Here is a 16377-nt window from a genome sequence, read left to right on the forward strand (position 1 = left end):
CCCAATGACAATAGTTTGTAACCAAGCTAAAGGAGGGTCACACAATGCAATCAGAGTGACGGCAAGACTTCACTCTTCAGCCTTAAGTGGCAGCCTTTACCATTTTAACACCCATTTTTTAAAGGCTTTGAACTGCTTTTGGGGGGGTTTTCTATCTGCCAAGGTCACGAGACATAAGTTTCAACCTGTTGACTTTGGCAGGTAATTTGGAAGTTGCCCAAGTCAGGCATTTGGTTATATGATAAAAAATATAGTATTTCATAACACCCTAATATTATCAAGCAGATAGTTGTAACAACTATTCTTATTGTGCAACTCTACTATAGCGAGTTTTTCCCCAGCTGAGAAAAGATGCCTCCTCCTCAAAATTTACAACTGATTGGCTGTTGCAAACCTGTCCGATTTTGTCCTGAAGTATTGATGTATTTCTAAATGAGTTTATTCATAATTGTTGGGATGACCATTTCTGACGAGAAAGATATTTAGCTAAATTATATAAAGATAGATACATACATTCATTATTTCAAACATAAGCAAGTAGGAAGTTTATCAGATGTATTATACATGAATTAACTGTCCAACTCTGGTAGCAAATTCACGCTTTCGGAAGATGCATTTGATATATACTGTACTTATCTTTACCCACAATAAGGCATACTAAGACAAATTATGTATCAGTAAAACTACATTATGCAAAACAACATTTTAAAAGATCAGAATCACATAGAAATATTACACGACCGTCAGCAGAGGCGGGAAATATGACTGCGAACAACTTCATATTTTTCCCACCTCTGCTAACGGTCATGTAATATTTCAATGTAATTCTGATCTTTTAAAATGTTGTTTTTGCATAATGTAGTTTTACTGATACGTAATTTGTCTTAGTACGACTTATTGTGGGTAAAAATATGTATACTGTATAATAAATGCATCTTCCGAAAGCGTGAATTTGTTACCAGAGTTTAACAGTTAATTCATGTACAAGATTTTTTATAAACTTCCTACGTGCTCCTGTTTGAAATAATGAATGTAAGTACCGTATATGTCAGCGTACAAGGCCACGGGGTGTATAAGACGATCCCCCAAATTTCTATTTAAAACGTAGGTTTTGAGCTATACGCGCTGTATAAAACTACCACAAATCTGACACTTACCACTGGGAGCTTACTGCCCCAGTAGTTCTTTACCAACCATCCCACTGACCAGTGGAGTGATGCTGTTAAACACACTGCTAAGCAACACATCCTTGGTTATTTAAAATAAGGCCAATTAACTTCAAGTAATGGCATCAAACGTTACCAGCTGGTGTATTGTACAAGTAAACACTAGTGACGTCACTTAGACGTCGTCTGGAACTAATGTCGGTGTCGAGTAAAATTTTACCATTTACCTGAAATGGATTTACTGATTTATTTATTTATTTATTTATTAATTTATTTATTTATTTATTTATTTATTTATTCATAATATACTGTAATATACAGTCAACCCTCACTTTACGCGGTCCCACATTCCGCGTTTCCACGTTTACGCTGCCGCCCCCGGGATGCTCACATTCCGCGGTGCGTGTACCCCTTTACGCGGGTGAAGTATAATTTTTTTATTTAGCTCATAAAATTCATACAAATTATCCGGCCAGAATATAATTTACATTGCTGGAATTCTTACAATTTGATGATCATTTTGAATATAAGCATCATAGATTTTGCATTAGACATACAAATTTTAGATCTAATGCAAGTATTTTGTTTACTCAGAGCAAATATGTTATCTTTTGTGCAAAATATATGAAGTGTATATTGAAAATATTCCTGGTCTTGCAATGAATCCAGCAATGTCAATTATATTATCCTAACTTTAGTCTGAGGTATTATTTATTACTAAAAAGGTAAATATTCTGGTTTCTTCCAAACATTTATCTGGTAGGGAGCATTGGTGGGGGTTGGGGGGAGGGAGGGACCGACCGACCATCTGGCGCGGTTGGAAGAGGGGGGGAGTCAAGGTGGGGTACTTTGATTGACAGATAGTGTCGTGAAGAATATTTTTTTTTTTTTTTATTAACTGAAGATATTTGTTTTAGCTCATAAAATTCATACAAATTACCCGGCCAGAATATAATTTACATTGCTGGAATTCTTAAAATTTGATGATCATTTTGAATATAAACATCATAGATTTGCATTAGACATACAAATTTTAGATCTAATGTAAGTATTTTGTTTACTCTGAGTAAATAAGTTATCTTTTGTGCAAAATATATGACATTTATATTCAAAATATTCCTGGTCTTACAAGGAATCCACCAATGTCAATCATATTATCCTAACTTTAGTTTGAGGTATTATTTATTACTATACCTTAAAATCTAGTGGTTTTCCCCAAAAAATTTCTCAGAGAGGGAAGAGCCAGCGAGTGTAGTGTGAGAAGAGGGGGATGGAGTCGAGTCCATTATTTGAATGGACATTAACTTGGCAACTGTATTTCTCTATTTCTCTTAAGTATCAATTGTGTGCATGTAACATCATAAAATTAAGATTTTATTTTTACTAGAATATAGGTATTGTGTCGGAAAAAGTGGAGTTTGGGGGTCAGCCGGTCTCTATTTCATTTAATCCCATATGTTATGTTGTTCACTTTACGCAGGCCTACGTGGGTTCAATTGACTGCATAAAGTGAGGGTTCACTGTCTTAGAAATGTAGGCATAAAATACACTGCAGGTATTTTCTTTAATTTATAAACTTGCTTCGCAAGACGATCGGTAGGACTGGCTGTTTGTTTACTTCGGCGGCAGTTGCAAATGGCGAGCGGTGCGTGATGATACCTGCATTTATTATGTTGTACTTGTTATTTTACGGTATTTATGGTATGTTAGACAGGTTTATAATACATTTTTATTATTTTAATATACCTGTAATCTTATTTTTAATCCAGCTTCCCAAATGTAAGTTTCAGTAGAAAATAATTAGTGGTAGGACCGTGGGATTAAGGTGAGTATTTTACGATGTTCTCCATCACCACTGGTGACACACTAAACCACAGGATGTAGAAGTTCGGATTTTATTCCCGATGTTTAAAAAGACCCCTAACTTTGGGTTGATTTTTTTAAGGTTCAAATTCCGTCTTATACGCCGACATATTCAGTATCTTTATATAATTTAGCTAAATATCTTTCTTGCCAGAAACGGTCATCCTAACAATTATGAATAGACTCATTTAGAAATACATCATTACTTCAGGACAAAATCGAACAGATTTGCAACAGCCAATCAGCTGTAACTCTTGAGGAGGGGGCGGGGCATCTTTTTCTAAGCTGAGAAAACACACACTATAGCATTACACAGTACAAATGAAACTCACCAGATTCTCTACAATTCTGGAAATTCTAAGGTTCTCAGGAGGTGATGTTGTCCCTTTGCCATCCACTGAGGCATCATCATAATCGTCAATCTGGAAGAATATTTGAGAGTACAATTATAGTTTCATACCATCTGTCTCTGTCACAGTAAACCCAGCATTTTAGACAATTAAGAATCCCATCATTCTAAAGCAGCAAATAAAATCAGTAAATTCATTCCAAACCTTCCCCATGAATAGGATTTTTATATTTCTTGTCCAAAATTCTTGACTGGTAAAGATGCAGTGTAAGTGCAACAAAAATAATAAGTGCAGTAAAGCTAGAAGTATGGCAAAATACTACTACAGTATAGGCTATAGCTAGGTTCAATATGGGATTACTGACTAAATTCAGAAATATACAGTGGTCCCTCAGTTAACGAACAGTTCAATTAACGAAATTTCGGTTCACGAATTACCTCCCATAAGGATCTTCAATTCGGTTAACGAACAAAACTTCGATTAACAAAATCCTTACGACCATCACGTTTTGTTGTGAGCATCAGCTGATGAGCTAGTCTGCCAATTCAGTAATCTGTTCTATGTTTACATTTGTTTCCAGTGGAGTAAATATCAAGAAAGTTGTGCTCTTTAATATTTTTGCATTTTTTTTATTAAAATTATTAGTAATTTTAACATTTATTTAACATATTGATAATATATGCAGTATAGGGAATTAGTTTTTTGTGTGCCCATCAGCCGCTTGACTCAGCCACCAGGCGTCAGTCTGGCTTTGTTGACAGTGGAGTGAACAACTATTTTGTTGATGTCTTGAATATTTTTGCATTTTTACATTGAAATTATTAGTCATTCTGAAATTTAGTTAACACATTGATAATATATAGTGCAGTGCAGTGTTGATTTAAATAAAATTATTTTGAATTACACCTAGTGAACTTAAAATTTTATTGGTGAAATAACGGCATCAAGCATGGGTCCCCTGAAAGGTGATTTCTCCTCCATCCCCACTTCCTTCTCTTCTCCCTTCTCCTCCACCCCCACTTCTAATTCCCATCATCATCATCAACCAGGAACCTTCTACATACACACCTCAAAGTAAGTGTACTTTACTGCATTTTTTTTTTTTACTTCGTATGTACATTTTGGTGAGCTGGAACCAATTACCCAATATCCCATTGAAACAATGGATTCGGTTAACGAAATTTTCGGTTAACGAACGACCCTCTGGAACGAGTTGTGTTCGTTAACCGAGGGACCACTGTATACCACAATATGAAATGCAGACCAATAGATAAGGCTGTCAATATATAAAACAATCAACCTTTTCACCAACTGATATAACAGATATACATCAACAAACAATGTATCAACTTAACCAGAACCAAAGTTACTTGCATATCACTGAAAAAACTGCACATTCATTCAAGCTGAAGTTATTACAAAAGACACCGTTATGTTCGACATAATGTAACTTTAAAAATGAGTTCCAGTCTGATACCAAAGTGTAATTACATTCAAAATGCTTTAAAACAAAAGTTAACTCTGTTTTCAATATTTGCAGAGAGATTATCAAATGATCAATGTCTCTATTTGCTTCTATAACAAACTAAATCTCAATGAATTACAATAGTAAAACAATATTTTAGTTACTTCAACTACAATTGCTGAGAAACACCTTACTGTATAGATATAGTATTGAAGAAACTTGGCATAGCTGAGAATTAATGTAAGAAAAATAATTCAAGATACATTAATGATTTTGTGGGTAAAGAGTTTCATTTAATGACAAAATTCCTGAATTTAGAAGAATAGTTGTTTTGTAAGATACCATATTCATATATAAGCCTGACCCTAACTTTTGAAAAATGCTAGGTATAACCCCAGACATATTTTATAGCAAAACACAAGATTTTCACCAACATATCTAGACCTTGATCACCACCACAAAAACCTTAACTGAATTCCCACCAGTTACCAATTCCTATTTATAAGTTTTGCTAGTTTCACCCCTAAAAAGTAGCTTGAACTGTATAAAACTTTAATTGTAAGCACATAATCAGCAAAACAAAAGCGTATAGTACAGTAAATAGCAATAATGAAAGCATAAAAAATGCAAAAAAAATATCCAAGTTAATGGACATACTGTACTGAATCGCAGTCTCATGAATGCTGGCTGCCTGGCCTCGACGCTCACTTTATCAACACAGCAAAAATGCCTTTGCCTACCCCTAGCAACAGTGCTCCCACACTCCCTTCCCCCGTTCAACGTGCTTACTCTAGCACTTGAAGAAATGTTTATTCCCTTTATGTTTTTGATTACAATAATTTTTTTTACATTCTGTATGTAGGATTGTGTGTACTGTACATGTAACTAAGTACTATACAGGTATCCCTCACTATATGAATGGTTAGGTTCCTTGAAAGTCATTTGTTAAGTGAATACAGGTATTCGTGCAGTATATTGAATACCCTGTAACTTTAAGTGGGAAAATTGGGTTTGGTTCCCAATGACAAGAAAATCCCAATATGTATCATACCTAAAAAAAAATTTAATAGGTTCACAAACAGTACTCTACAGTACCATAAATAGTACCTAGCTATTGTAGTTTAGTACAGTACCTAACACAAAAAATCTATAAGATATAAATTTGGCACATTACCTTAAGGGGCCATATCTGTACAAGCGAGAATAACTTTTGTATAGTGAGAGAAATGTGTAACAAATGTGTAACAATAGAATATTTGTAAACATTCGTATAGCGAGGTATACTGTACCTCTAACCAAAACTAGGAGTTGCAAAATAACCATGACATAGCATATAGCTCACAGGTGGGGAATGGTTGAAAACCCCTCAGCAATGTAAACAGATGCAAACAAAAAGAAAATTCTCTGTAAATCTTCATGTTTCAACTATTTGTGTATTTAAAGTGGCATATACTACAGTGAATGAGGCTCTGCTCTTTTGTAGCAACATAATAAAAGAAACTAGGGGTATGGTAGACAAGACCAGGATAAAGGACCATAATTCTGTAGTGGTATCAGCTATAACGCCACTACCAGCATATAAACTTTACAATTAACAGTGTGGTGGGGTAAAAGAAACAATACTGTACTGTGTGTCAGAAATGCCAAGTTCACTTCCAGAAAATTAGGTAAGAGGCATAACTCTCTCCATCTACATACCTGCGGCAGTCTCCACAGACTTTTAGAACCAGACTCTTCATAGTAGTAGATCTTCCCTTCATCATTATTCGTAGCCAACCACTATTGATACACACAAGGTAAGTATCAGCTCCCCAATAATGGCAGTTATTTAAGGTGAAATATATTAAGCAGCAATCCTTTGATAAAGCAAACCTATCCGTTTTGTATGGTAATGTAAGAAAAATTGTAGCATTTGAATCAGGTTTTAGAATTTGTTAAGAGAAGAAGATGAAATATGCAAAATAGGAAGAAATATGCAGAACATTGAATTGAAATATGTGAGCAGTTAAATATCTGAAAATTTAAGAAAAGCTAGCAGGCTACTAACTTGTACAGTACATGAAGTACAGTATTTAACGACAGCATTATTTCCAAATCCCTCGCTCTTGTGATCAAAAGTGACTAACCTCTACCTTCTAAACAGAGAATTACAGTAGCACAATTCAAGACCTACAGTCTCCCTGCCTGAACAAGAGGAACACATCTATACATAAGTGGACTGCAAGGTATGCCGAGTAGATTTTGCCTAAGATAACAGAGATGGTTAGAATCTTGTCCAAAGGCATTGGATCTACGGTGAGTTCTCTGACCACTGAGCCACAACAATCACGGAAAAGAGCAATGGGTCAAGTGTGAGAATTATGCTGATTTAAGAAAATAGTAAACAGTGGTAGTTATCGTTGAGACAATTATAAATGTAAGATTTTACGAGTTCCCGTAGATGGTATCAGAGAGAGGAAATGGTGAGCTATGACTTGTAGGTTTTATATATAATCACTTAAAGAATGGGGTGTAGTGGCCAAGTGGATACAGCATTCACCTCCCGTTATGTGGGTTGCCGGTTTACACCCTGTAAAAGGGTATCTAGCTTTACATTTGGAAGTGAAGGCAATCAAGTACAGAGCCAGTCACCCAGCCTCCTTGTATACTGAAGGCTTAAAATTCACTGTGTGCTATCTGCACTGCCCTTAATGAAACCCACTTCCACTTAAAGAACACACTTGACAAGTCTTATGATGCAGATGGTGTGCTCTGAGGTGTGATGCTTACCTACTATACATGGTACCTAAATAAGACAGTTAAAAATAAATGTGATATTATATGTAGTGAAATTTGAGGCATAAAATATAATTAATATTTGTGAAGGTAAAACAAACTGATACAAGGAAAATACTTTTATAGTATGAGGGAAAAAAATACTGTTGACAGGTTGACCTATCACCATGAGAAAATGCAAAAGTGACAGAATTTGGTATTAGCTGTATTTCAGTTTCATACAACCATGAAATCCAGGATTTTTAACACATGTAATAGATATATCTCATCATTCTGAGTAACTTTCATTCTCTACACTTCTGTTACAAATGAATAATACAGTATTGTTATTATTTATTTTGCTAAATCGTAGACAATATCTATCACAAAACTTCCAGAAAATTTACCAGGCTTTAAATACTGTAGAGGGAAAATGTGGGATAAAAAAAAAAAATTTAAATAAACAAATTAATTAACCACTCCTAACTTCCAAAAGGGTTAAGACTCGCTTTCAAGTTTGTGTCCCTCCTTATCTGAACACAGAAAACAACTCATCACATACTAAATACCGAAAACACAAATCAGGTGTGATGAGACTTCATTTATTTCTGCAATTTTGTTAAAGTCATAGACACAGATATTGTACTGTACCTAGTTATGACCTTTCAATATCTGGTCTCAGGCCAGCTAATGATTACAGTATCCTGCATCCTGGTTAACCATGGATACATCCTGTATTCACAGATGAGATATCTACAAGTACTAACAGCTAAAATACTAAAAATTTGGAAAGGTGGCAAAGTTGGCCTTACTGGCCTATAATAGACAACAGTAATTCGAGCATTCCACCATAATATATAAATAATTTCTTTAATTAGTTTGTCACAACGCAGGAAATTTTAATTACTCATAGTTGCAAAATGGTGGAGGTTTAGTTTATACAGTGTAATGAGAAAACAAAAATGTGCGTCTTACTCATAACTACAAATGCCACAGGAAAGTATAGACCTGAAAATGAAACATGATACTGGTAATAATTCTTGTTCAATAAAGATCCACACTTGTACAATACCAGATGCCATCACTTGGTTGCTATTTTATAAAATATTATACGTAGTCACAAAAAATAAGAAAATATATCAGAGGTTATTTGAAAATGTTAATGGACACCAGAAATCTAATGGACAGACAGAGGACTGGTTGGATGAAACCACCTCACAAAATGCCTTTCACTATGTCGGGGTATCAAAAATTAGTTCTCCATCCCCACCATCATATAGATATGCTCAGCTGTATTAGTCATCTCTAAGAATAACATTCCTGACTAACTACAAGATTTTTCTTACACACCTCAGTCTTACTCCCACCATGAGCACCTCACTGCACCACTAACCTGCACCCAGAAAACACTCCTCACTAACCTCAAAAATGTACCACACGAGCTAGTAACCTTACTTTTTCTTCAATTTATTATGGGAACCACACATCTTGGTACAGCCTACTTACAGGATTAAGATGTAGTGAATATGATTAATGGAGTAAGAGTGAACACAAACAAATGTAAATACAGTCCAAGTGTGTCTACATAAACACAACTACTAAATGTATCATGATAGCTGGCAGTGAAAAGAATACAGTATTACTAAGCTGGGTAAGAGGAACATGGGAGGGTTGTAGAAAAAGAGTGGAAATAATATAAATCATAAAAGATGAACAGTGTAAAATTTACAAGTACAGTACAGTACTGTATGTACTGTACTGAACTGAACTGTACATGTACTGTATTTTGTTACTATCCTAAAAGTGAAACACTAAATTCCAATATGATACAAATTAAAAATAAATAATACTGTATTCATAAAGCTCAATAAAGATTATACGAGTATGAATGAAGTACTCAATACCATTCAATGATTTTCAGGTAATCATATTTGATCTGCAAGACCCACAACAGCGTAACACCCTCTGGTAGGGCCTACCTATTTTACTAGTGTTTTGACATGTCAACTACAATAGTAGAAGACATCATCCATGTGGAAAATTTTGTTAATGCAAGCAGTTCCTCACCCAGTCTAATCAGGGTTGAATCAATGACTCATAACTCGGATGTGTTGGTTGCTTCAGGACCAGTGATGCTTCCAGTAAGGAACCAAAACCTTCTGGTAGGCTCATGTATGTTTGACCATAAAAGAGCTCATACCTCAATCTTCTTATTTCCTGCCAATTTGAAACTTCAGTAAAGGAGGAGAAAGAAAGCAAGTCACTCATTTGAGCCATAAAAGAGGATTTCATACCTTAATCCTTTATTTAAACCTTACAGACCATCATAAGGAAACTGTGAGAAGGAGAAAGAGGTGGAAGTCATGTGGTATTACTGAATACGGGGTCCGGACAAAACCCCTGCAGGACAATAACCCCTCAAGTAAAGTGCAAAGTAGGACAAAACCCCCTTTCTGTAGACGTCGGACATTACGCTTCACAGAATCAAGTCGACCAATTGCACAATGAACTTCAAGTGGTTGTTGACATATAGCGTCTGTAACGATATGAGCAGGTCTGCCTCTGTTGGTCAAAGCAGCTGTCTTTATGATGTTCTTCACTTTAGCTGCCTTCACCTTGTTAGGATCTGGGTCATGTCTGTGTTCGGTCACAGAAGGTAGTTGCTTTACCTCCAAATCTGTATGAGCACAACCTTTGCAAGAAGGTGCATTCCTCTGAGAATATTCCCTACATATTCGTGTACTGTTGGAACTCTTCTTGGTGTATAAGTAGCCTTCTGCGCACAGTTTGGAACCTCCTTTATTGTTCCTGATGATCTCCATGGTGGTTGAAGAAAGACTGATTTTTCGGGTCACTCAGAAAGTATAATCAATTTTTAAAAACACTACAAAGCTCACAAAAACAGTATATTCCCACCAGACAGTTTAGATCACGTAATAGCGACCCAAAACGATGCTTCAGATTGGATGTGGCAGCTTTATATACACATTTGACTTGACCTACCCAGCAATGACCTGAGGTTAATTCTAATTTAATCCCTGACAAGCCGCTAAGATACCAGGATAGATCGCATGACCACTAAATGGTGACCTGACAAGGTGGTTACCTCTTGAAGGATTACTCAAGTAGACAAAACAGTGATCAACTATATTTTTAGGATTGCTTCATTACAAGGTATTTAAACTGATTTAATTTTTAATTATTTATTATTAAAAATTATATATTTTATTTTTTATTTTTAAAGATGCCCTCTTTAAAATTATTAAAATGGACTTAAAGTCTGAAAATAGAAAAATGGGGAATTTTTCCTATTTTTTTTACTCTTTTGTTCTACTTTGCACTTTACTTAAGGGGGTTTTGTCCTGGGGAGGGTTGTCCTACACTCTACTAAATACAGTACAGTAAAACTTCTGCATTCTCAAGGGTTATGTTCCTGGAAAGACTCCGAAATAGAGAATTCATAAACACAGATGTCTTAGTTCAATAGGAAAAGGGGGATTAGGTTTCTGGGTCAGAGTGAACAGGGAAAGGAAGGGCACACATTTGCTCTCTGCACCAAATAAGATTCAACTGCCTGGTGAGCCAGTCTGCACAGTAAGTGACTATTGCCACCATCAATCTTCCAATACAGTACACAAATACCAAAGTAGATAATACAACTAAACCTCTAAAATCCCATCATTCTCAAGTCGTATCACCATCACCATTTTACAGCCATTTTCCACGCTTGTGCAGATTAGCCATATCTACCTGGTGGAAATTCTTCAATCTGCACGGTCTCTTGCAGCCTCTCATCAGTTTTTTACCCGATTTCATTTCTCACAATCTCTCCCCATTTCATTTTTGGCATACCCCTTTCTCCCCTCCCCTCCACTTTCAAATTCATGCATCTCTTTTACCCAACTGGTCACCTCTATTCTGTCTACATGCCCAAACCATCTAAGCCTACCTCCATGCAAAACATCATCAATACTCTCAATCCCTAGCCACCATCTTAGCTCTGAACAATTTCATATCTCTTAACAACACATTACAACTTCACCTCAACATTCTTATTTCAGCTCCCTGAAGTCTAAGAATATCATTCTCTTTACGTGCCTATGTTTCATTGCCATACAAAAGCATGCTTCTTACTCTGGCTACATACATATTTCCTTTCACACAAAGAGAAGGTCCTCCCACGATCAACAAAGGCAACAGCTCCCTAAATTTCTTCCAGTCAGTTCTGACACTGGCAAATGAGCAAGCTTCAGCACCACCACCAACTTTGATAATGTAACCCAGGCAGCAACAAAACTCAACATAATCCAAGGATATCTCTCCAATGTCATGCTTTTCTAAGCCTTCCTAAGGCCACATGATTATCCACACATACAGCACACATGAAGTCAGCAACGAACAATGCACTTTAATGAATTACTGCCAACACCCTGCTTCTAGTAACAACTTTGTCCACATGGATATGTTTCCTGCTACCAGACCTATCATACATAAAGGGCAGCCGTGCCAGGGGGTGTTTACACACGTATGGATTTCATGGTGATCAATTGATCAGAAAAAATCTATTTACCTGTACTATATACTGTATAATTAAAAAAATGCAGTGAAATTACATAAAAACTATACTCTACTAACATTATACAGTTAAGTAAACAGGTATTAGTACTGTATCATCATTCATTGTGTCTTCACATGCAGAGTTACTATGTACACAATATACAACTTTTCTACCTAAGATATAAATTCAGTTCATTACATTTTATGTCAGTGACATGTACTCTAAGTCTAGAGCCAAAGAGCTTACACAAATATGTATACAGTATATACCATCCATAAAATTTTAAGTAGAAAGGTGGAAAGAATGGAGGAAGGAAATGGTCAAGGGGAAGGGTAAACCACATGATTCAATGTTCTGAGCAGTGAAAACTGTGAATACTGTACAGTCAACCCTCACTTTACGCGGTCCCACATTCCACGTTTCCACGTTTACGCGGTGCCCTGCCGGAACCCAGGATGCTCACATTCCGCGGTGCGTGTACCCCTTTACGCGGAGAGTGTCCGGCTCGACGCTATTTTTAGATTCGCCCCACCCGCCTGCTCCCGCCTCCTCCCTCCTCCGCCTGGCCAAGCCGCGCGGTAAGGTTGCGCAGTGCATGTCTCTGTTGCGTTATCACTGACGTCATATGACGTATCGGACTGTGATTGGCCATGCATCCCTACCTCCCTCCGCTGCTAGCTGTAATTGGTTTAAAGTAATATGACGTGTCCACCCAGGGGAGGGAGGGAGGGAGGAAAGACGACGCTTGACCTAGCCGCGGCAGTTTCATCCCTCCAGGCCACACCGTGTAATCGTGCATCCATTGTTCTGTAAAATGGCTTCCGCCGGACCACCACCCCCAGAGAGAAACCTTTCCTTGCCTGGACCCAGCTGCCCTAAGCCCAAGAAGACACGACGTTCCTTAAGCTACGAGGTGAAGTACAAGATCATCCAAGAGTTAGAGAAAGGAACAAGACAGGTTGATTTGGCGCACCAGCATGGTGTGAACGAATCTACGATCCGGACGATAAAGAAGGATGTAGCCAAGATAAAGGAGCACATGAAGATCACAAAGTCTACAGGTGCTTCTATGATCAAGTATTTTCACAACCAGGTGCTTCTCAAGACGGAAAAATTACTTGTGAGCTACTTGGTGCGTCAGGCGAGACGGAACATGGCGGTCGACACGCGCTCTGTTAAGGAGTACGCACGTGAACTGTATGCTGCAGTGTCACGAAAGATGGGAATTACAGAGCCCAAACCCTTTAATGCTTCCTCTGGGTGGTTACAGAGGTTTAAGATGCAGAACAAGATCACCAATATAAACATTGGTGGTGAAGAAGCTAATGCTGACCGTGCTGCAGCTAGGGAATTTCCTCCGTTTTAACGTGAGATTATGGAGGAAGGACAGTACACCGACGACCAGGTGTTTAACATGGACGAGTCTGGTCTTTTTTGGAAAAAGCTACCTTCCAAGACATTCATTGTGAAGAATGCCAGCAAGATTCGGGGCCGGAAGATGCAGAAGGAGCGCATCACCGTCCTGTTTACCACCAATGCCTCCGGTACCTGTAAGTTCAAGTTATCGGTGATCCACACAGCCCGCAAGCCGCACGCCTACAAGAGCATGGACATGACCAAGCTAAATGTCCACTGGCTGACCGCACGTAAGGCGTGGATGTTCTCTACACTGTCCCTCTCCTGGTTTGATGACTGTTTTGTTCCCGATGTAAAGAAATTCTGTGAGCAACAGAATGTGCCATTCAAGATTTTGTTGCTGCTGGACAACGCACCAGGACACTCGCCCCTACTGTTAGATCGTCACCCCAACGTAAAAGTGGTCTTCCTTCCTCCCAACACTACGTCTATATTACAGCCCATGGACCAAGAGTTAATCTGTAATGTAAAAGCTGCATTCTCAACAAAAAAATTCCAGCTCCTGAACGACTACACCAACACCAGGGAAGAGTTGCGTAACCTGAGTGACACCACCACCGATAGCAAGAGCGAAGAAGACAAGGATCAACAGTTGGCAGAGCAAAAAATACTTTTCAAACAATTCTGGAGAATATTTAACATCAAGAAAGCTGTGGACTTCTTGGTGGAGTCATGGGATCAGCTGTCTGCAGCAACTGTTCGTCACGCATGGAGACATGTGTTGCAAGGCATTACGGGCGTAAGGCAGAGTCAATCTGTGACTGGTGAGGTTCAGACTGTTGCAGTAGCAGTGGACCTTGCCAGAGAAGCTGCGCAGAGTGTTACAGTTGCAGGCTTCTCCGAGACCACCAACGACGACAACCTGGTGGTGATAAGGGATCCTGATGTGACTACCGATGAGATGGTAGATGATGATGACGTCAGTGAAGAGGCAGGTGGTGCGTCATCCCAAGAAGAACACCGCTTATCCCATAGTAATGTTAGGGGTGCCAACGAGTGTGTCGAGAAAATCAAGCTCCTCCTTTCCGACGACCATGACGCAACCAGGTATGAAATCTTCACTACCCAGCTGTTGCAGACTATGGAGCCCTACTTCAAGGTTTATCACGACAACATAAACACCAGCCGTCAGCAAAGCATAACAGATTTCTTCGCCCGCAACCCACCACAGCCAGCCCAAGCCAGTGATAGTGACAGAGGTAGAGACAGTGAAGATGACTTTGAGGGATTTGTCAGGGAGGCATTAGTAAGTGTGGATGACAGTGATGGTGACTCACCTGAGGGCCAGTAGCCTGCCCTCTGCCTCGGAACCAGCCTCCATCCCCGTATGCCGACCCATCTCTTCTACTAACGTAAGTGTTCAACCTAACTTTTAGTTTTCCTAACCTAACCTTTATTTTTCCTAACTTAACCTTTATTTTTCCTAACCTAACCTCTTCTATATTACTTGTTTGTGCATACCATCACAAAGTTAAGATAAAATTTTTACTACAACATAGTTGTGTGTCGTCAAAAAGTGGAGTTTGAGGGTCAGCCCGGTCTCTATTTCAATTAATCCCATATGTTATGTTGTTCACTTTACGCGTTTCTCACTTTCCGCGGTACCCTGTGGGTTGAATTAACCGCGTAAAGTGAGGGTTGACTGTACAGTACAATGAAATATTACATTCCACAAGATCTTTAACAACTTAAACAAAATAAAATAAAATAAAGCAAAATACTTATTTTTTGCAAGTGATTTTTATTTACCCGTACTTAATTTTTTAAGACTGTACATCATATTCGTACATACATTAACAAATTACAGTAATTTCTCAATGCTATCAATATGCTTTGATCAATGCCTAATAAATGCAGGTCTCCCTTGCTATATGAATGGGTAAGGTTCCTTGAAAACCATTCGCCATGTAAACATTCATTTATCGAATAATATAACAAAGGAAATAGTGTACTGTATAGGGTTTGGTTCCCAATGAGAGGAAAACCCCAATTATATCATACAGGGTGTTTATAAAGTCACTATTGATTTTATAGAAATTGAGGCAAAGAGTGATACTGTACTGTATTTTATGAAATAATGTAATCAGAGGTATAATTACTATATAATACAACTTAAGCATTAAATCAGGAGATGGAGCTACCCAGTCAGGGTTTGTTGTCGCCGCGTCCAATCCAGCGATCTGGATATGTTTTCATGGGGAGTTCATCAAGTCATAAGAGTTTGAAACAGGAGTTACAAATCTATAGGTTTTATATGATGTTGCAAAATGTTTTGCAATGTAGCTAAAAGATTAGAGATCCGCAGAAATACTGACAGTGATCATGTATAGAATTTTATGCTTAAGTTGTGTTAATAATTATACCTGACTATATTGATGCATAAAATATCCCCCTTTACCTCAATTTCTATAAAATTGGCAGTGGCATTATAAGCACCATAAAAAAAATTAAATTGGTTCACACAAAAAAAAAAAATAAAAAATTAACTACAGTACCTGTATTGTAATTTTATACTGTACCTAATACTGTGCATTAAAAAACGAGTAAAATATAAATTTGGTACAATACCTTAAGAGGCCATATTCCTAAGAGAGAGAATAGCTTTCCTACAGCGAGAAAGAAGTGGAAGAATATAATACAGTACAGAGTATTCGTATAAGTGAATCTTTGCAGACATTTGTATAGCAAAAGAAACCTATGCCCGATGTTCAAAAATAGGAATCTATAAAGTAGGTTGTGGAATGAGGGCTGTGAACACCAAAGAAAAAACAGCATCTGTGAAAGAGAGCATGGCATCAAGAGATC

General features: G+C 37.7%; 1 protein-coding gene across 7 annotated transcripts in view; it reads right to left on the reverse strand.

Moving 5' to 3' along the window:
* LOC121863788 overlaps positions 1-16377 on the reverse strand; it is an 87634-nt gene that overhangs the window by 43716 nt on the left and 27541 nt on the right. For 5 of the 7 annotated variants that reach the window (XM_042362594.1, XM_042362598.1, XM_042362593.1 and 2 more), the window contains 2 exons: positions 6543-6623; positions 3362-3451 (listed from right to left, as the gene is read on the reverse strand). In XM_042362594.1, coding sequence (XP_042218528.1) covers positions 3362-3451; positions 6543-6623 — 171 coding nt within the window. The remainder of the gene's footprint in view (positions 1-3361; positions 3452-6542; positions 6624-16377) is intronic. The other 2 variants (XM_042362599.1, XM_042362595.1) reach the window with 1 other exon arrangement.

This window comes from Homarus americanus, unplaced genomic scaffold (genome assembly GCF_018991925.1).
Source record: "Homarus americanus isolate GMGI-L3 unplaced genomic scaffold, GMGI_Hamer_2.0 scaffold48354, whole genome shotgun sequence".
NCBI lineage: Eukaryota > Metazoa > Arthropoda > Malacostraca > Decapoda > Nephropidae > Homarus > Homarus americanus.